A 20,940-nucleotide genomic window follows, 5' to 3' on the forward strand; every position below is an offset into this window, starting at 1 on the left:
GAAAATATAAATAAAAAAATATACAGATTTATTATATAGCTCTGAAAACGCAATTTTCTCAAAAACGTTAAAAAACACAAAAAAATACATATCAACCACCACTTCAAAATTTCGGCGCGCTTATATAAAACATGTTTCTGTTATTCATAAACAACTTCCGCACTTATCAGTAAGAACAGAGAACTCATCTTTGTTCAGGATGAAGGGCGTTCTATTGAGCACAAAATAACAGTACTTGTATAGATTTTTTTATGTTTGTGCATTTAAACTGCACTTGCATCGAAAGTAATTGCTTTAGTTACATAAGAGCGGACATCTTACTCAATCAACTAATTTTTATTACTTACTAAATGTAATTTATATTTAGTAAGTATATAGAAAACAACTGTTTAACACTGAAGGATGCGCGTTTCTAATTATGTGCAAAAGAAACAAATAAACAAAGAGCAGAGACAAGTCGTCAGCTCCTGTTTTCTCTCTCACACATTCATTTATTTTTCTTTCCCTTCCAGTACTACCGGTACTGTGTTATTTATGTAGTCTACCAAGCTTGCCGAACTGTACATAGTTTTGGTAGTGCACAATTGTACAAAGTACATACAATCGCATATGAGAGAGGTTTAGATGTGAGAGTTTAAATCGAAAAGGTGTATTGCCGAATACTGTGGAACTGCCTCCATCCTTTGGGAACTTGCGGCCCTTCTCTTTGCGACCTCACGGAAGGCGCCATGTTTATTTATAGGGCATCGCCGCCGGGGCGCCGTCCTTAAGTGCTGTGTCAGCGATCCCGGCTCCTCGGGGCCGCCGCCGTTCCCGTATTCCTTCTCCGTGCACACCAGAGAGCGCCTCGTGCCTTTACAGGCCGCCGTATATCGGTTAGTGCAGTGCATTTCCTCGTGTGGCGGTATCTGCTGCGAATTTAAGCAGCCAACGATATTCCATAAACGGTGAGATGTTTCCCCAGGTGTACCTTGTTGTCATCTACTGCATCAAACCAGTCTGCAGTCTGAAGAATACAACGACGCAGCAACAGCCATTGTTATCACGTGTAAGACAAAAAATGTTCAAAGTGTGTGAAATCTTATGGGACTTAACTGCTAAGGTCATCAGTCCCTAAGCTTACACACTACTTAACCTAAATTATCCTAAGGATGAACACACACTCCCATGCCCGAGGGAGGACTCGAACCTCCGTCGGGACCAGCCGCACAGTCCTTGACTGTAGCGCCCCTGACCGCTCGGCTAATCCCGCGCGGCCGTGTAAGACATGTGACTTTGAAATTGTGAGGTGTCAAGTCCAGAAATAGATTATGTCGCAGTTTTTCAAGTTCTATCTTTTTAAACGACTCACATGCTTATGCTCTCGCTGTTGCATTGTGTATTCTCGATCTATTATTGAGTTCTACACTGAAGAGCCAAAAGTACTGATCTATTCTGAACAGCACGTTGCAAGGCATCCCAGATATGCTCAATAATGTTCATGTCTGGGGAGTTTGGAGGTCAGCGGAAGCGTTTAAACTCAGAAGAATGTTCCTGGAGCCACTTTGTAGCAATTCTGGGCGTGTGGGGTGTCACATTGTCCTTTTGGAATTTCACAAGTCCTTCGGAATGCACAACGAACATGAATGGATGCAGGTGATCAGACAGGATGCTTACCTTCGTGTCACCTGTCAGGATTGTATCTAGACGTATCAAGGGTCCCATGTCACTCCAACTGCACACGCCCCACACCATTACAGAGCCTTCACCAGCTCCACCCTGCTGACATGCTGGTTCCATGGGTTCATGAGGTAGTCTCCATACCCTTACACGTTCATCCACTCGATACAATTTGAAACAGACTCGTCCGACCAGGCATGTTTCCAGTAATCAACAGTCCAACGTTGGTGGTGAAGGGCCCAGGCGAAGTGCAAAGCATTCCACCGTGCAATCATCAATGGCACACGAGTGGGCCTACGGCTCCGAAAGCCCATATCGATGATGTTTCGTTGAATGGTTCGCACGCTGCCACTTGTTGATGGCCCAGCATTGAAATCTGCAGCAATTTGCGGAAGGATTGCACTTCTGTCACGTAGAACGATTCCCATGTCGTCGTTGGTCCCTTTCTTGCAGGATCTTTTTCCGGCAGCATCTATGTCTGAGATTTGACGTTTCACTGGATTCCTGATATTCACGGCACACACGTGAAATAGTCGTACGGGAAAATCCCCACTTCATCGCAACCTCGGAGGTGCTAGGCCCCATCGCTCGTGCGCCAGCTATAACACCACTTTCAAACTCACTTAAATCTTGATAACCTCCCATTGTAGCAGCAGTAACCGATGTAAGAATGCGCAGACTCTTGTTGTCTTATATAAGCATTGCCGACCGCAGCGCCGTATTAAGCCTGTTGGCATATCTCTCTCGTACGCATGCCTATACCAGTTCCTTTGGAGCTTCAGTCTACATCTACACCTGTTCTCCACAAGCCACCTTACGGCTTGTGGTTGGGGGTATTTTGTATATCGCTGTCACTTCTACTGTTTCCTGTTCCAATCGCGAACGGCGCGTGGTAAGAACTATTGTTGGTAAACCTCCATCTGACACGGTGACTGTACAAACTTCCCCTCACCGATTTGATTCATATTGACAGGATTTCAACATATGCAAGCAGGAAGATGCAACTATCAACGGTTTTCGAGAAAAGTTTGAAAATCGTAGCCGTGCTTTCATACTTTGTGGGACCGCTCGTATTCAAGGAACTGGCAGTCGATCGAGTAAGCGCTTACTCTCATAAGCACGACGTCACTGGATGGAATTTCACTGCCGTAGTTCTTTGCTTTTCATTCTCAAGTAATTCCAGCAACAAGTTAATTATGACGTTGCACGTTATCATATTTAATGATTTGTTACTATTTTCCTAGTCTTTATCCTGTAAGAGAGAAAAAGTTTTTTTTTTAAAGGAGATTAGAAGTAGGAAAAGGATGCTCGATTATTTTCAATCAAATGACGATAATCATTTTATTTTATTCTATTTACATTTGTGACAAATGTAATGTGTAATCTATAGAGCACTGCGCAGTTCAGGATGATATTGGCCGTACAGACATGGAAAACGATAATTATTGCGACATACAGCTCATGTAATGAACGTCAAATTTTCGCACGTGCATGGTTTTTTCAGTCCAGAGATCTCACGCTTATGGAACTAAGCGCTTTTTCGCTTGGCTGCGGACTTGTTGCAGACCAGCGATAAATACAAAGTACATAAGCAATTCAAAATTTTCGAACTCAGTTTTCTCGATAACGGTTGAGAGTTATTCTTCCTCTTTACGTATCTCGAAGTTCTAGTCCTTTCCTGTCAATATGAATCAACTCGGCGAAGACAAGTTCATGCAGTCCCCCTATGAACTCAAAAGTCTCAATTTTACCTTCACCGTTTTTCCGCGATATGTAATGTATTTTGCGGCAGCACGTCTGTGAAGAAACTTTTGTTGCATTTAAGTTCGTTATGTTTGCCCAGGACTAGGTAACAAGCGGAGTAAAGGTGTTTAAGCAAAGCAGTCCTGATTATGAGATGTATCCAATACACCGAAGCTTAATGCTAGGTGTATCTCAGGCATCTACGGTGTGAAAGGCGTTAGTTGAACATCCAAAACGTTTCGTAGATAACCTTAGGCGTCGAAACGAAATTTCACATCGTTGATAGTCCCTAATGGGCTACGTAATATGCTACATAGATAACACTTGTGTCTGTCGAGATACTGAAGAAGTATCGCACATGTAAGTGGAATTGTATACCATTTGAAAAAATTTGAGACCTCTTGGAACGACGAGTTAAATGGCATAAGATTTGATGAGATTTGAAGTGTGACTTTCGCAAAAATAAGTAGATAATTTAAAAAAAATTACCATCATTACTTATATCTGTCATATTCATTTTTGCTGTTCAACATAGGCCTTTATGAGCCACCTTCAGATCTAGAAGAAATGGAACGTAAATGACAAAAATACAGGAAAAACCAATATCTCTTATAAGATAGAGCGACTCTTTCTATGTTCTTGGCTCTTTCTATATATTTGTCGTTTTCGGTCCTTTTTGTAGACCTGAATGTGGCCAATAAAGGCCAAAACTGGTAGTCGCCCATATTAAGTAGGAGATGCGACTAAAATTAATAACCGACAGCAGCTTCGTAACAATTGCTACATCTTTCCACACAATTTACTTCTGCCATTGTACAGGGCATATCAAAAATTGACGGCAAAGCTTCGGCAATGAATGTTTCGTATAATAAGAAGAAAAAAAGTCCAGTAAACATGGGTTATACAACGCGGACCTTAAGACTTGTGAGCACTTCCTCAACTTCGATACTGTGAAACAAATCTCTATTACTGCAAGCTCTTTGTTTTCCATATTTTGGGAAGAGCTGGTACACCCTGGATGTATTTCTAAATATAAGAATCGAGAGAGGTGGTGAGGTGCTGTCTTAATGCAGCATTTTCGACAAAGCACCGAACCCTGTTCTATGATATCTATGGCGTCAGCTTCTTATTCAGCATCGGCATTTGTATTTGGAAATTAATTACCTGTTTTTGCACAAGTTACACTGCAAAACGCAAAAATATGTTACGTCATTGAAGTTCTCTTCCTAAGAGACATCGAATGTCATTAAAAAAATATGTCTTTCTATTCTGAATATGTATAACTGGTTCAGAATCTCAGTGTATAAAGCAGATGAAAGTGTTACTAATACGAAAAATTGCTTGCCCATTTGTGCGCTAGAATTTGTCAGAAATCATATTCCTATACTTGGAATTTCTTACGAATTATTTGGTGTAAATAATATGTAGGTCATTACAGGGTTATCAGAAACAGTCCGAAAAGCTTGTAAGGATGTTGCAGGGGACGTTGTCTTGAGAAATAACTATTAAGGAAAACATTCCATATGTTACGCCGTTTCCGATTGTTTTATGACCGAAGTTAGCCAACTAGGTCACTGCGTGCTCAGATTCAAACATCCTTCCAGATACAGTGTTCTCGTAGCATTGATGATAGCGCTCTTCACAGCTCAACCTTTGGCTCAGGTTAGATCCTTACTACCGTCCTACGTCCAATTTTTGTATCACTTTATTATTAGGTTTTAGGAAAGCAAACGAAGAATACGTTTGGCGACACTACCTCTTCCGGGACGTTTGAATTTGTGCGCACAACTGTCTGTTGGTTATCATCAATGCTTAATAGTTCGGAAACGGCGGAACGTATAGTATTTTTTTCTGAACAATTATTTCTCAGTACAATGTATCCTGCAACACCCTTATAAGCTTTTCAGGTTGTTTCTGACCACTCTGTGTATACAGGTTCTTTCAAAGTCATCAACTTCCTGTAAACAGCTATAGGCCACAAGAAATAGAAGTTCCTAATTCGCTCCTGAAATATCTCTCTCCACTCGTTATTAAGGTTTTCTAGTTGAAAATCACTCTATAAATTTACTGGGTTTCCTGTGTGGTGGACCCTGCTATTTCAGCGAAAACTCGTCATTCCAGAGCTGGCGAGTATCAAACGACGTTTAGCGTTGTTGGGAAGTTTCAGCAAAAAATTTGTGTCTAGACGTTCGTCGCAAAGACTTTGAAGCATTGTGTACATACAGGTTAATACAGCTGCCCCTGTCGCTGTTTTTTAAGCAACCCGTAATGTTATCACTGGTTTCCAAAAACCACGTGCGGGATTTACATATTCTTTCGCTCGCTACTACAAACTATTAGTCCTAGAGGAAAAATGAACAAGATTTTTGTGGGAAATTTAATGTAAAATTTTGTTCTGAGATACGTTTTCGTTAGTGGCTGCAGTTTTCGAATTATTCAAGGCAAACGTCCGAAAGCGACCTTAAAATGCACCCAGTCCCACACTGAACCCCCACTGGTCAGGATTTCCAGTACATTGTTCACGGCTCTCCGTTCCAGCACAGTACAAATAATTGGGACTGCAGAATTAATTGCCACATTTGATCTATTTTGGTCTTCACTGACTGGCGTTATTATGCCACTGGCTTAGTCGAGCACTAACAAATTGTAAAATTGACATTTATCTAACTTTTACCTAACAATTTTGTGAATTTTAACAGCATAAATTAAACAATTACATCGTTGCATTCGTCAGGTCTTCTGACTAAGGTACTACTGTGCTTGTAAGGGTTAAGTTAGGATCGAATTGTCAACGTAATTAGTTTTAGCGCAACGCTTACAAAAGTCGTGCTTCGTTCATTATCCTCAAGGGCACGTTTAAATTAATAATGTTAACGAAGTAGCCGACTATGCTGGTGGGGTAATACCTCAGCCAATAGCGACGAAAAGTGGTATAATATAGGACATAGTTCGTGTAGTCGGAAATTTTTGTTGGAGAGGGTATCTCTAACGACATAACATAAACTCTGACTGGTGAGAGATGAGTGTAGGGTGTACGTGTGTTTGAAGGTCTCTTTTGCACCGTTTTTCTTGAATATATGAAAAACGTGGTCTGCAGCGAGAACGCATCCCCGAACAAAATTTAGCTACATTAAAGTTCCGACAAAAGAGTCCTGCACATTTTTCTGTAGGACTAATAGTTGGCGCGTAGCTAGCAAGAGAATATGAAAATCTCGCGAGTGGTTTATGAAATCCAGCTTTAGCACTGCGGGCTGCGTAAAACGACAGCAGCTGAATAACCTTGTATATTGTGTGTGTGAGCTGCAGATAGGGGACGAAACCAGGAGGATCAAAATGCACTGGAGGAATTTCGTTGTTCCAGGTAGTCACTCTGCTGAAGAATTCGCAGAATGTTAGTTGGATGTTTCGCCTCGCGCAGCGCTGTCGGTGCTGGTGGTCGTTCCGTGTACTGCCTGACCGCTTGTCGAACTCCACCTATTTCCAGTAACTGCTCACTGTTGCTGATACACACACACACACACACAACGCGCGCGCGCCCACACACACACACACACACACACACACACACACACACACAAAACACTTAAGTTTCACATACGCGTGAACACACACGAGGAGACAGAAACGTAAATACAGGGCAGGGAGAGAGAGGGATGAGATGCTTACCGCTAGAACGAATTGCAGGTTCCGCTTCAAGGAGCACCGTCGGACGAGCAACTCGATCGTTTTCGAGCAGCCGGGCAGCACCGGGAGCAAAAGGAGAAGGCCAGGAATAGACCGCAGGTCCATTCCAAGAAGCAGCGGGGAGGGTAGAGGTGGTTCGAGTGGGCAGAGGGAGGGGGAGGGAGGGTCAAGCAGAGGGGAGGAGGGGCAGCGCTGCCTCTTGTCCAGGGGGGCACTTGCACGAACTCACCTGGAAGAGCACTTCCAGTGAAACGCGAAACCGACGTACCTCGCTATTTTTCCAGAACTAATCACAACTGACGTCACTCTCAAATAATCGAAATAGAAGCAGACATGCCTGGCGGCTATTGAGTTTGGTGTCCATAGTCTAAAGGGAGTACGACTTCATAAAATATTAGGAGAGGCAAGTTCCAAAGTACGACCTTAATTGTTTAAATGCAGAAAGCTGTATCACTTGCATGGTACATGCTTGCTTTTAAATGGTTGCGAGGTACTACACTACTGGCCATTAAAATTGCTACACCACGAAGATGACGTGCTACAGACGCGAAAATTAACCGACAGGAAGATGATGCTGTGATATGCAAATGATTGGCTTTCAGAGCATTCATACAAGGCTGGCGCCGGTGGCGACACCTACAACGTGCTGACATGAGGAAAGTTTCCAACCGATTTCTCAGACACAAACAGCAGTTGACCGGCGTTGCCTGGTGAAACGTTGTTGTGATGCCTCGTGTAAGGAGGAGATATGCGTACCATCACGTTTCCGACTTTGGTAAAGGTCGGATTGTAGCCTATGCTGCTTGCGTTAGTCGAGATCCAATGACTGTTAGCAGAATATGGAATCGGTGGGTTCAGAACGGTAATACGGAACGCCGTGCTGGATCCCAACGGCCTCGTATCACTAGCAGTCGAGATGACAGGCATCTTATCCGCATGGCTGTAACGGATCGTGCATCCACGTCTCGACCCCTGAGTCAACAGATGGGGACGTTTGCATGACAACAACCATCTGCACGAACAGTTCGACGACGTTTGCAGCAGCATGGACTATCTGCTCAGAGGCCGTGGCTGCGGTTACCCTTGACGCTGCAGCACAGACAGGAGCGCCTGCGATGGTGTACTCAACGACGAACCTGGGTGCACGAATGGCAAAACGTCATTTTTTCGAATGAATCCAGGTTCTGTTTACAGAATCTTGATGGTCGCATCCGTGTTTGGCGACATCGCGGTGAACGCACATTGGAAGCGTGTATTTGTCATCGCCATACTGGCGTTTCATCTGTCGTGATGGTGTGGTGTGCCATTGGTTATACGTCTCGGTCACCTCTTGTTCGCATTGACGACACTTTGAACAGTGGACGTTACATTTCAGATGTGTTACGACCCGTGGCTCTACCCTTTATTCGATCCCTGCGAACTCCTACATTTCAGCAGGATAATGCACGACCGCATGTTGCAGGTCCTGTACGGTCCTTTCTGGATACAGAAAATGTTCGACTGCTGCTCTGGCCAGCACATTCTCCAGATCTCTCACCAACTGAAAACGTCTGGTCAATGGTGGCCGAGCAACTGGCTCGTCGCGATACGCCAGTTATTATTGATGAACTGTGGTATCGTGTTGAAGCTGCACGGGCAGCTGTACCTGTACACGCCATCCAAGCTCTGTTTGAGTCCATGCCCCCAGGCATATCAAGGCCGTTATTACGGCCAGAGGTGGTTGTTCTGGGTACTGATTTCTCAGGATCAATGCACCCAAACTGCGTGAAAATGTAATCATATGTCAGTTCTAGTATAATATATTTGTCCAATGAATACCAGTTTATCATCTGCATTTCTTCTTGGTGTAGCAATTTTAATGGCCAGTAGTGTATACTATTGTTAATCGTATGATGGGGTGAAAACCGATTTCTTGTACCAAAAATGACCACAGACTTCGTCTACAATTCATTATCACCTTCTTGTACTTCTATAGGACTACCGGGATCCTCTTCACTGATTCCATTTTCTTCTTCTTCTTTCACTTTGAATCTTTTCCCTCTCCCCTTCGTCTCTTCTTCTTAGATCTTCAGTATCCTGTGTGGCGGAGGTTACTTTGCTTACTGCTATCGCTTCTCGATGAGCTAGACACTTGAAACTTTTGACATAGGTCATAACTGTATGGCAATACAATATTTACTTGCTTTCTTGTCTGGTGTGTGGCGGAGGGCAATTTGTGTACTGCTGTTAATTGCCTCTTTTCCTTATACAATTACGAATGTTTCGTGGTAACAACGGTTGCTAGTAAGTTTCTGTGTGAGTTCGATTCTGTCAAATTGTTACCTTCAAAGTCTTCGTGAGATAATCGTCGAAGAAAGCAATGTATTGGGTGACCGAGGTTATGAGAAACTGAAATAAACCCGAAACGTATCATACGTCTGTGTTATAATCTCATCAAAATGTTTGAAACCCATTGAAAAATGATACAGACAAGACTAAAAAACAGAAAATAATAATTTAAATATTTTTTTTAACATAACACGTTTTTAAAACGGACTAATAAGTATAAAGTAGTTTCTTCTAGCCCCATACAGATTCCTAACCCCATACAGATAGCCCTGAAAATTGATGCTTGTGAACTTTTAATAGGTGTGACAATAGTTGTAAAACTTGAAACGGGAAACGTGGGGCCCAAGCAGTACATAACTGACGCATTAATAGTTCACCTCAATACTATTATCTATTGCATGCGTCCTATGTTTTTCGTTTTAAATTCTACAAGTGCTTTCACAGTTACTGAATATTCGCAAGCACAGATTTTCAGAACTATCTATATCGGGTTAGGAATGTGACTGGTCTAGGAGAAATTATTTTATACTTCTTAGTCCGCGTTAAAAATGTGTTATATAAAAAAGATTTTTTATTTAAATAAGTATCTCTTGATATACTTCCTCGTCTGCTCTATTGGTGACTCTGTATCTCTTCTTTGTGTCCTAATCTCTCGTTGACCTTTGCCACTTTAGCCGGTGTCTAACTTCTTCAATTCCCCTTCTCTTCCACCTTCTTCTTGAGTTCATCAACGCTTTTTGTTCCTGACCTTCCTCCAGTCCTATCCCTCTTTTAGTCATTCAATAATCATCCTGGTTACATGTCCCACAAATACTGCTCTTTTCAGTCTGACTTCTGATATCGTCCTCATCTTCCGGTACACTACTTCCATAGGTCTTCGTATCCAGTTTCACAACCTCCTTATGGACACAATATTTTTCTGTCTTCTTTTTCTAATTGTTCAGCAGCTTGTCTTCCTAGAGGTATTGTGGGAAAAAATACGTACTTGGAATAGATGGCTGATGCATGATTCCCGAGGTCTTTCATTCCCTGTTCATGAGAACTACGTGGAATGACGTCCTTAATGCACCTTGGAGCGAGCTTTATGTCTGATGATGCTCCCCCGACGCGATAATACCGCCTTCGAAACCTTAAGCAAGGCCCTGAAGGGTCGACGATCCCTGTTGGGTGAGGAAGTGCAGTAGGTAGGTACGGACTTCTATGCGAAACAGATTGCTTCAATGCTCACAGCGATTTTGTCTGATTGGTATACCGATTCTGGACTGCACAGCCTTCGAACGGAAACTTTTTGATCCCCGCGTATGTTATAACATTAGTATCGTCTGCAAAAAGCACCAATTCTACTTGTTGCTCTACGTAAATACAGCGTATCTCCAAGCAGAACAGGATGTTTCTAAAAGCACTTTACAACATTAAAAATTCATATAAATTTATGGAAAGAAGGTATGGCGCTGGTTTAGAGTTATTTTGTAGGGAAACACATAAAGTTTTTTTTTACCTTAAACTAAAGATGTTGTATGTGGCTTCCGTTGTTTATCCTGTATACACCCCATCGGAAGTCAATTTCTTCCCAAACTCGCTGTAGCATGTTCTAAGTTCAGGTAGAGAAGCCGATAGAGGAGGTACAAACACGATATCCTTGATGAATCCTCATGAAAAAAAAAAAAATCGAGTGGTGTCAGGTCTGGGGAACGTGGGGACCATGTAATTGGCGCATCATGGAAAATCCTTTGACCTGGAAAGCGGTCACTGAGAAATCCCGGACGTCAGTCCCAGGTGGTGGGGTGGTGTACCATCTTGCATGAAGTAAACATTTCGTTCTTGGTCATCCTCATTGATCTGTGCTATCAAAAATTGTTGTAACATATCCGGGTACACTATCCCGTTGGTGGTTGTCTCACGGAAAAAAGGGGGTGTCACTTTGTTTTTGCTCAATGTACAAAAAACGTTCAGTTTAGGGCTATCACCAATATGTTCCAATGTTTGATGTCGATTTTCAGTGCCCCAAATCCTACATTTATGTGTGTAAACCTACCCACACTGTTGTCGCTGAGTTCGATTCTGCAAACCAAAACACACAGCTAGCATGTTCGGGTCCAGTGAAGGCAGCCATCTTTAACGCAATTGCCGCTAGCGCTCTTTACAGTGCGATTCCACACTAAAGAACTACGCGAGACGAAACTTGATGTATTTACCTACAAATTGACGCTACAATCACCTCTGTAGGTACTATGAATTAATTTATATGAATTTTCAAAGTTGTAAAGTCCTTTCTGGAACACCCTGTATTTGTTAAAGGGCAGTGGAATGGCTGTCTCGTTATTTCTCGTGTATTGGAATCGTTCGTCTAGACTCAGTCGTAATTTGGGCTATTGTGTTCTATGAGAGTCATTGTTGTATGTTAGTATTGTCTACTGTTTGTCAACGAGGGCGAATAAAACTCCTCGTTTCAATCACTAGGAAGCCTTTGATAGCTGTATTCTGATATACTGTTACCTTGTACCACTAATGATAATAAAGCTCGGAGCTAATGACAGCTTGTTGCAGGCAACAGCATTTGTCGTGGTGTCCTAGTGCGACGTTGGAAGATCCTTTCAGCTTTGTCCTCTTTAAATGCACACGCGGCACGGATGGCGGAAACGCTATTCTCGTGCACGAAATGGCGCGAGACAATCGCGTTTTCTCCTCGGGCTGCCATTGCCTGCCGCACGGGATTTCCTCGTCAGCCGTGGAAGCGAAACCACACGGAGGGCGTCTCAGAACCGCAGCCTCGCTTATTACCGCCCTCCGGCAGGCGTTGCGGCTTCGAGCAAAGCTGAGCGAGGACTGCCGCTGACTAAGAGAATTATATCGAAAGTTGCTACGTGGGAATGCAACGAACGTAGGAGTTTAGAGTGATAACTGTCTTTCATGGCGTGTGTACACATTAAGCTCTACATATAGTAGTAGTAAAATTGCGTTTTTCTAAAATTCTGGTTCGTTAGTTATGGTACAGTATATAAATGATGTAGAAAATGGTATTGGTAGCATTGGTAACGAAAGAAACAAACAAATGTGTGAGAGGGAAAATGGGAGCCGACAACTTCTCTTTGCTTTTTTTTTTCTTTTAACATAGAAACATACATCGTTCACCGTTAGACTGTTGTGTAGTTTATATCCTTATAAAATATAAATCACGTTTTATAAATAAGGAAAATTAGTTGAGTGGTTAACTTCTGAGCTTTCATGTGGTCAAAACAATTACTTTTATTGCCAATACAGTTTACACGCACAACCATAAAAAATCTATATAATTATTGATGTTATTTTGCACTACACTATGATCGAAGGTGAGAATTTCCTGTCATTATTGATAAGTATGTAAGTTGTTTATGAATAACAGAAACATGCTTTTTATAAACTTGACGAAGTATTGAAACTGTGTTTGATACGTTTCTGTTTTGTGTGTTTCTTCAAATTTTACCATTTCTTGTGGAAATTGCCTCTGCTAGCGCTGTATGATAAATCTGCAGTCTGCACGTACTTACGATAGCCTACGGTAGCCTACGGTAGCCTTACATCTCGAAATAATAGTGAAACTGGGAAAACAGAAAAAGAAGAAGAAGAAAGAAGAAGAATCATCGACGAGAGCCCTCTAGTTTGTGCAGTATACAAAAGTGCCTTGGTGATTCTACCAATGCGGAAGGTTGGTTGGTTGATCTGGGGGAAGACACCAAACAGCAAGGTCATCGGTCCCGTCGGATTAGGAAAGGATGGGAAGGAAGTCGGCCGTGCCCTTTCAAATGAATCATCCGTCATTTGCCTGAACCGGTAAACATAAAACAGTGAAACCTCCCCTTAGAAAAATTTATGAATTACTGTGCTGATAAACCTCTACGTTATTTGATTTTCAAAATGCTGAAAACTGAACGTACTCAGACATCACTCTCTTTACTTATTCTGATCAGCACTAAACTAACACACAATATTTTTAGCGCAACGTAGTCTGACTTTCAAAAATCCCTACAAAAGAATGGCCCTGACTAACAATAACCTATTCCTTTCATGAATCACTTACCTCACAAAAATCTTCGTTACTCAAACTACTGCAATACAGCGAGCGCCAATACTGCCAGCTAAATAAAAGATTCTAACTATTGAAGGCACTAACTACTGATAGGCATAGTTAGCAAGTGAAAGATTTTAACAGAGAACAGACAATGTATTTACCTTCGTAATATTCAAAAGTCATCAGTTCTTGATATCCAGTATTACAAATTTACTCTTTCTGATGGACACACATCCAGATCGTCCGCTCTCAAAATTCTGCCATCTCTCTCCCCACATCCACCACTGCTGGCGCCTCACCTCCAACTGCGCAACGGTACGCGCTATTCACATCCTACTGCCCAACACTACAACAGTGAATATTCCAACAATGCCAACCAGCCACAGACTGCACAAAGCACAGCCAGTGATTTTCATACAGAGCGCTACGTGACGTTACCAACATAAAAAACTAAACAGCAGTTACCAACATAAAAACCTAAACTGCCTACTTACAACAGGATGGCGGGACGCGAGTTTGAACCGTTGTCTTCCCGAATGCGAGTCCAGTGTGCTAACCACTGCACGATCTCGCAGGGTGCCAATCATGGTTTGTTCGGCTGAACTGCTGATGTATTATGCTGTTGTCGTTGTGAATTTTGGAAGAAGAAATTTCGAGCATTAACGTGATCTGAGAAAAAAGTGTTTAAAATTGAATTTCGGTTTTCGTATTGACCATTGTCATAATTCACACTAACTGATCTACTGGCTGTGTTAGAATGAAGTTCATAGATGCTTTCTTTATATTAGCAAAAATTGGAGCTAAAGACGTCATTATTAATAAAAATGCGTCTTAAAGCATCACATACAGTCTGTATTACCACTGTGCCGTTCCTGCAACACAGCTCACCTCACTGTCTTGATAAGTACATTGCGGTAATTTTAGCGTAGTTGACTTATTAGCCAACAGTATCCAGTAAACATCACAGAAAAGTCGCACCTAACGTATCCAGGAATGCATGAGAATTTAAAGTTTTCTTGGGTTTGACTGTTAGCTTCACCTAGTTTAATTAGTTACTCCAACTTTCAGGGCAATAAGTATTAACTGGGCCAAATTAGTTTAAATGCGTACACATTCTCAAGCCTGTCGCTGATTGGTTATCGTCTTACGACCGTAGTTTCACACTGGTGCATTTCCGACCGACAGATGTTTGGCAAATTTTCCTAGATTAATCGCTTTATACCCTACTCTGACATCATCATGTTGTCTTTCTCCATCCTGCGTAAATTTCTCATTCTGCAGTTTTTTCCGCCGATCTCTAGGCGGCTCTTTGTGACTACTCTACATCTACGAAGGTAGACACACCAAAAAGACAACACCTTACCATGACGAATGCGACGTTGGAAACCCTTTGGCATTCAAAACAGCTTCCAGTCGTCTCGGAATGGATAAATACAAGTCCTGCATGACTTTCAAGGGAACCTTATACCACTCTTACTTCAAAATAGTGCGAACTTCAGGTAACGACGTTGGTAGTGGATAGTCATCACGCGCCGTTCTCTCCAAAGTAGATCACACAGGCTCCATAATATTAAGATCTGGTGATAGTGGTGGGCCGGGCAAATGCAAAAACTCATGCTCGTGCTCACGAAACCGCTCTTGGACGAGCTGTGTGAACAAGGGCCTTATCGTATTGGAACATAGCATCATAATTCGGGAACTAACACTGTACATGGGGTGGAACTGATAAGGCAGACTGGTCACATAATCCGTGGCAGTAACGCCGCCTTACAGAGGAACATGGGGTCCATACAGTACCACAATATGATTGCTCAGTTATCAGCAAACCCTCGCTATGTTTAGTTTTGGGACGTAAACTCGACCAGAAGTCGGAAACAGTACGGAGCTCCCTTAATTTTGTTTTGATGCTAACAGGGTTCACGACAAATACAAAGCGGAACCTGCAGGCCTGGCTGGTATCTGCGTTTATTTCAAGCACGCATTCCTTGCGGTGTTTCCGTATTTTCGTCTAACCCCAATACGTCAGTATTTGTACTCCGCAAGCCACCTTGCAGTCATGCTGAATATACTTTGGGTACCGGTGTAACTGTCCCCTTTTCTTGTTCCAGTCGCGAATGGTTCGTGGAAGGAACGGCAGCTGGTAAGCCTCCGTGTCAGCTCCAATCTCTCTAATTTGAGCTTCATCTTCATTCCATGAGATATACGTAGGAGAACTGAGTATATTGGTTACCTCTTTCAGAGACGTACACTCTCGGAACTTTAACGGTAAACCACAGCGTGATGCAGAACGCCTCTTTTGCAGCGTCTGCCACTGAAGTTGGCTGAGCATCTCCACGACGCTTTCGCGCTTATGAAATGAACCTGTAACGAAATCCACTGCTCTTCTTTGGATCTTCTCTATTTCCTCTATCAGTTATGTCTGCTAAGAAACCCATACTGTTGTTGATGTGGTCTTCAGTCCTGAGACTGGTTTGATGCAGCTCTCCATGCTACTCTATCCTGTGCAAGCTTCTTCATCTCCCAGTACCTACTGCAGCCTACATCCTTCTGAATCTGTTTAGTGTATTCATCTCTTGGTCTCCCCCTACGATTTTTACCCTCCACGCTACTCTCCAATGCTAAATTGGTGATCCATTGTTACCTCAGACCGTAACCTAAAAACCAATCCCTTCTTCTAGTCAAGTTGGGCCACAAATTCCTCTTCTCTCCAATTCTGTTCACTACTTCCTCATTAATTACGTGATATACCCATCTAATCTTCAGAATTCTTCTGTAGCAACACATTTCAAAAGCAACTCTTCTCTTTTTGTCTATACTGCTTATCATCCATGTTTCACTTCCATACATGACTATACTCCATACAAATACTTTCAGAAATGACTTCCTGACACTTAAATCTATATTCGATGTTAACAAATTTCTCTTCTTCAGAAGCGCTTTCCTTGCCATTGCCAGTCTACATTTAATATCCTCTCTACTTCGACCATCATCAGTTATTTTTCTCCCCAAATAGCAAAACTCGTTTACTACTTTAAGCGTCTCATTTCCTAATCTAATTTCCGCAGCATCACCCGATTTAATTCGACTACATTCCATTACCCACTTTTACTTCTGTTGATGTTCATCTAATATCCTCCTTTCAAGATACTGTCCATTCCGTTCAGCTGCTCTTCCAGGTCCTTTGCTGTCTCTGACGGAATTACAATGTCATCGGCGAACCTCAAAGTTTTTATTTCTTCTCCATGGATTTTAATTCCTACTCCGAATTTTACTTTTGTTTCCTTTACTGCTTGCTCAATATACAGATTGAATAACATCAGGGAGAGGCTACAACCCTGTCTCACTCCCTTCCCAACCACTGCTTCCCTTTCATGCCCCTCGACTCTTATAACTGCCATGTGGTTTCTGTAAAAATTGTAAATAGCCTTTCGCTCCCTTTATTTTACCGCTGCCACCTTCAGAATCTGAAAGAGAGTATTCCAGTCAACATTGTCAAAAGCTTTCTCTAAGTCAATAAATGCTAGAAACGTAGGTTTGTCTTTCCTTAATCTATTTTCTAAGATACGTCGTAGGGTCAGTACTGCTTCACGTGTTCCAACATTTCTACGGAATGCAAACTAATCTTCCCCGAGGTCGGCTTCTACCAGTTTTTCATACTAACGAGCAATATTCGAGTGTTGGCCGAACGGGACTTTTGTATGCATGCTACGCTAAAATGTGTTCGGTAATTTAAGCGTGTGGTATTTTCGCAGATCCGCTTGGTGCACTCTCTTACAAGTGCCAGAGCCTCGCCCCTGTATTTCTCTGATACCGTTGCTGCCAAAACTTAGTAATTACTGCTGTTGGCGAAACAGTGTTCCCACCTCGCGGCGCCGAGATGGAAGGGCGGTGTTAATTAACACCTCCCCCTCGAACATCTCGCGAACGCCTGCATGCTTCGGCGCTCAACAGCTCGGGGAGGGTGGTACCCTACAGATGCTGACGTCATGTAACCCCGGCACAATTTCCGGCTCGCCCACACCAGTTGCTTAGCTCGGCTAATAAGTGTAAAACGGATCGTGGAGGATGTTCGGGCGCTGATAGAGTTTGGGTAGGCAGATAGGGCAGACTGGGAGTATCCGCCGCCGCTACGTCCAATAGACTGTACTTTGTTCACCATAAAATTAAACTCTTGTGTAAACGAAGGCTCGCTGAGCGATTGGTCATCGACCACAGTGCACATCCAGCGACTGCTGTAGCTTATTACTCGAGGAAGTGAAGTGTAGACCAGTCCACATCGGGAAATAATTTGTTGACGTAGTAGTTCAAAAATGGTTCAAATGGCTCTGAGCACTATGGGACTTAACATCTGAGGTCATCAGTCCCCTAGACTTAGAAAAGCTTAAACCTAGCTAACCTAAGGACATCACATACATCCATGCCCGATGCAGGATTCGAATCTGCGACCGAAGCGGTCGCGCAGTTCCAGACTGAAGCGCCTAGAACCGCTCGGCCACACCGGCCGGTGACGTAGCAGTACTAGAAGTTTTATCCATCCGTGATATTGGACATATCATGGTATTACAATTTATGACAAATAACAATAACAAAATTCATGTACAGAGTGTTAAAAAAAAGTTTTCTGTAATTTAAGATGGTGGCAATAAGGGCAAAAACAAGAAGAAAAAAATGTCCGGAAAACATAGGCTTTAAAATGCGTACCTCAAGATCTACTGCGAAACATATCTCTTCTAATGCAAGTTCTTTGCTGTTACGAATGACCTACAACATACAATAAACAAATGTGCTCCTGCAATAGAATGGGCTATCCAGAATAAATAACTTAATGATTTTAGGTTAGATTTGAAAAAATGCTTTGCTATCTGTCAGACGTTCTGTGTTTTTGGACAAATGACCAAAAATCTTTGTTGCTGCATATTGAACTTCTTTCTGAGCCTCTTACAGCTTTAATAATGGGCAATAAAGGTTACATTTTCCTCTTATGGTGTAGGTATGAGCATCACTATTCCTCTCAAATTATGATGAATTTTGATTTTTACGACGAATTTCACTAACGGATATATGTATTGTGACGGAGCACTTAAAATGCCTAACTCCTTGAAGAGATGCCTACAAGGCGACCGCAAGCGAACAGTGCATGATTTTTTTACTGCTCGCTTTCATGTGGTCATACTTTCTATTTTATGATCCATTCAGTAAGACGTTAATGAGTTACAGAATATGTCAGGAGGTTAATACGTTTTTGTCCGAGAGTAGGAATTACTCGAAGTAAAAAGGTAGCTGGAATTAATTGTTTGAACAATTCGGTAATATGCTTCTTGGACTTCAACATTTTGTCAATATACACCCAAAGATTTGGAACATTCTACCCTGTTTACTGGCTTCTGATCATATGTTGTGTTAGTTTTTGGTGTTACTGTATTTGTTGTAGAGATCTTCATATAGTGTGGTTCTTCAAAATTTAAGAAGAGTCCATTTTAAGAAAATCACTTAAGAATTCGTTGAAAAACTTCATTAACAATCTCTTCTGTTGCTTTCTCCCTAACGGGATTTATAATAGCACTAGTATCGTCTGCAAGACGTACCATTTCTGCTTGATGAATGTTAAGTGGAAGCTCAATCATATATAAAAGGAATAGGAGTGGGCCCATAATTGAACCTTGTGGCAGTCGCTGCGTGATTTCTCCCCAGTCCTCTGCTTCTAGCATTGTTTGAATTATTGAGCACAACTTTTTGCATTCTATTTGTTATGGCTCAAACCACTTCTGTATAAAGCTATCAATTCCTTAAAACGTATTTTGAGAGAGTGATAAATCCATGCAATCAAGCGTCTTGTAAAGATCTCAAAAGACACAAACTACCCATATTTTATTATTTAAGACCTATAAATTTGACGAGTGAATGTATAAATAGCATTCACATTCTTGAAACTTTCTGGGATCCAAACTGTCATGTGTGTGCGATTATTAAATAAGTCTTTCTTAGCGGTTTTCCTATAAAGAGGTTTAACAACTGTGCATCAATGAAAGTGTTGCTTCCATGCTATAAACGCACGAGACAGATCTTTCTGGTGTAAGGGAAATTGCTTTAAAAAGTGCTGGAAATGAAATATATTTACACGTAGTCGAATGACTGTCGCACATCGTTGTTACAAGTATGAAATTAAACATGTTTACATTTGCCTGACTGACGGTTGTTTGTTTGGTTTGTTGCAGTGTGGACTAATTTTTCCCGTGAGCAGAGAAGAAAAGAACAGCCGCCACCATGGACGCGATCAAGAAGAAGATGCAGGCGATGAAGCTGGAGAAGGACAATGCCATGGACAAGGCAGACACCTGCGAGCAGCAGGCTAAGGACGCCAATGCTCGCGCAGACAAGGTGCCTACCCCAATGTGACTGCGGCTCCGACCGCACAGGCGTAACAATAGCTGCAGAAAGCTGCTAACGGAACAGCAGTCAACTCCTGTCTAAAGCAAGACCTCTTGAGGAATCACAAAACATTCATTTTTTTAACAATGGCCGTCAAGTTTATAACTAATACCGTTTATATTATCTCGTGTACTGTTAATCGGCTAATGACGCACGGTACGAATTCAAGGTGCCTATCTAACGGCTTCCAGGGCCAACAAAAAATTGATTTTGATTACTTCATGTAACTGTTGACCGAGTTTATAAATTCAAGATGCTTTCATAGTGTACACACCGTTTGACACAGCAAGACAAGTATTACAATTAGAATTTGTACGTAAGCCTTCAGGCAGCATAACTCACGGCAGCCAAATCATCCACACGAAATTCATCTAGTATTTGAGAATGGAGCGCTGAGAGACTTCAAACTTTATACAATTTCAGACCTTTACGAAACTTTTTATTGCTGACCACCCCTCCTCCCTTCCCAAACACACACACACACACACACACACGCACACACACACACACACACACACACACACACACACACAACCGGCCGGGGTGGCCGAGCAATGACAGTTACGTGACAGTTTACTATCGATGTACTATGGACGTTACGTTCACCTAGACATAAGTACCAATATGTAATCCATCAAATGTGCAGTGGGTCTCGTATGTACATGAATGGTCTTCCCAACATTGTATTCGCAAGTTACTCGAAAATGTCAATGAAAGCCGATACACAAATAAAGGTCGATAAATACACTGCAGCTATTCTGGCCCTTCTTTATAATGATGTAGTTATCTGACGTGTACTATGCTGGAGGCGCAATTGAACAAAAAACAGATAAAAATGAAGAGAACAAAAAAATTTTAATGTCTGGAAGCCCTTTTTGAAGGCATTTACAAGGAGTATAGCCTTGTAAGGAAGAGACAGTGCACGACAAGTAGGTCAGACAAGAAGAGAATAGAAGTTTATTAAATGTGGTTTTACAGAAGAATGTTGAGGATTAGATAGGCAGATCATGTAAGTATGAGTTTGAACATAACTGAACTGGGGCGCAACC

At 42.1% G+C, this 20,940-nt stretch overlaps 1 protein-coding gene across 2 annotated transcripts in view; it reads left to right on the top strand.

The window, feature by feature from the left end:
* LOC126198493 (tropomyosin-1) overlaps window positions 1–20,940 on the top strand; it is a 112,626-nt gene that overhangs the window by 15,090 nt on the left and 76,596 nt on the right. For both annotated transcript variants that reach the window (XR_007540080.1, XM_049934868.1), the window contains exon 2: window positions 19,678–19,840. Coding sequence is in view for 1 of the 2 variants with exons in the window: in XM_049934868.1 (XP_049790825.1) it covers window positions 19,727–19,840 (114 nt within the window). In the remaining variant the exon portion in view is untranslated. The remainder of the gene's footprint in view (window positions 1–19,677; window positions 19,841–20,940) is intronic.

This window comes from Schistocerca nitens, chromosome 8 (genome assembly GCF_023898315.1).
Source record: "Schistocerca nitens isolate TAMUIC-IGC-003100 chromosome 8, iqSchNite1.1, whole genome shotgun sequence".
NCBI classification, from domain to species: Eukaryota; Metazoa; Arthropoda; class Insecta; order Orthoptera; family Acrididae; genus Schistocerca; species Schistocerca nitens.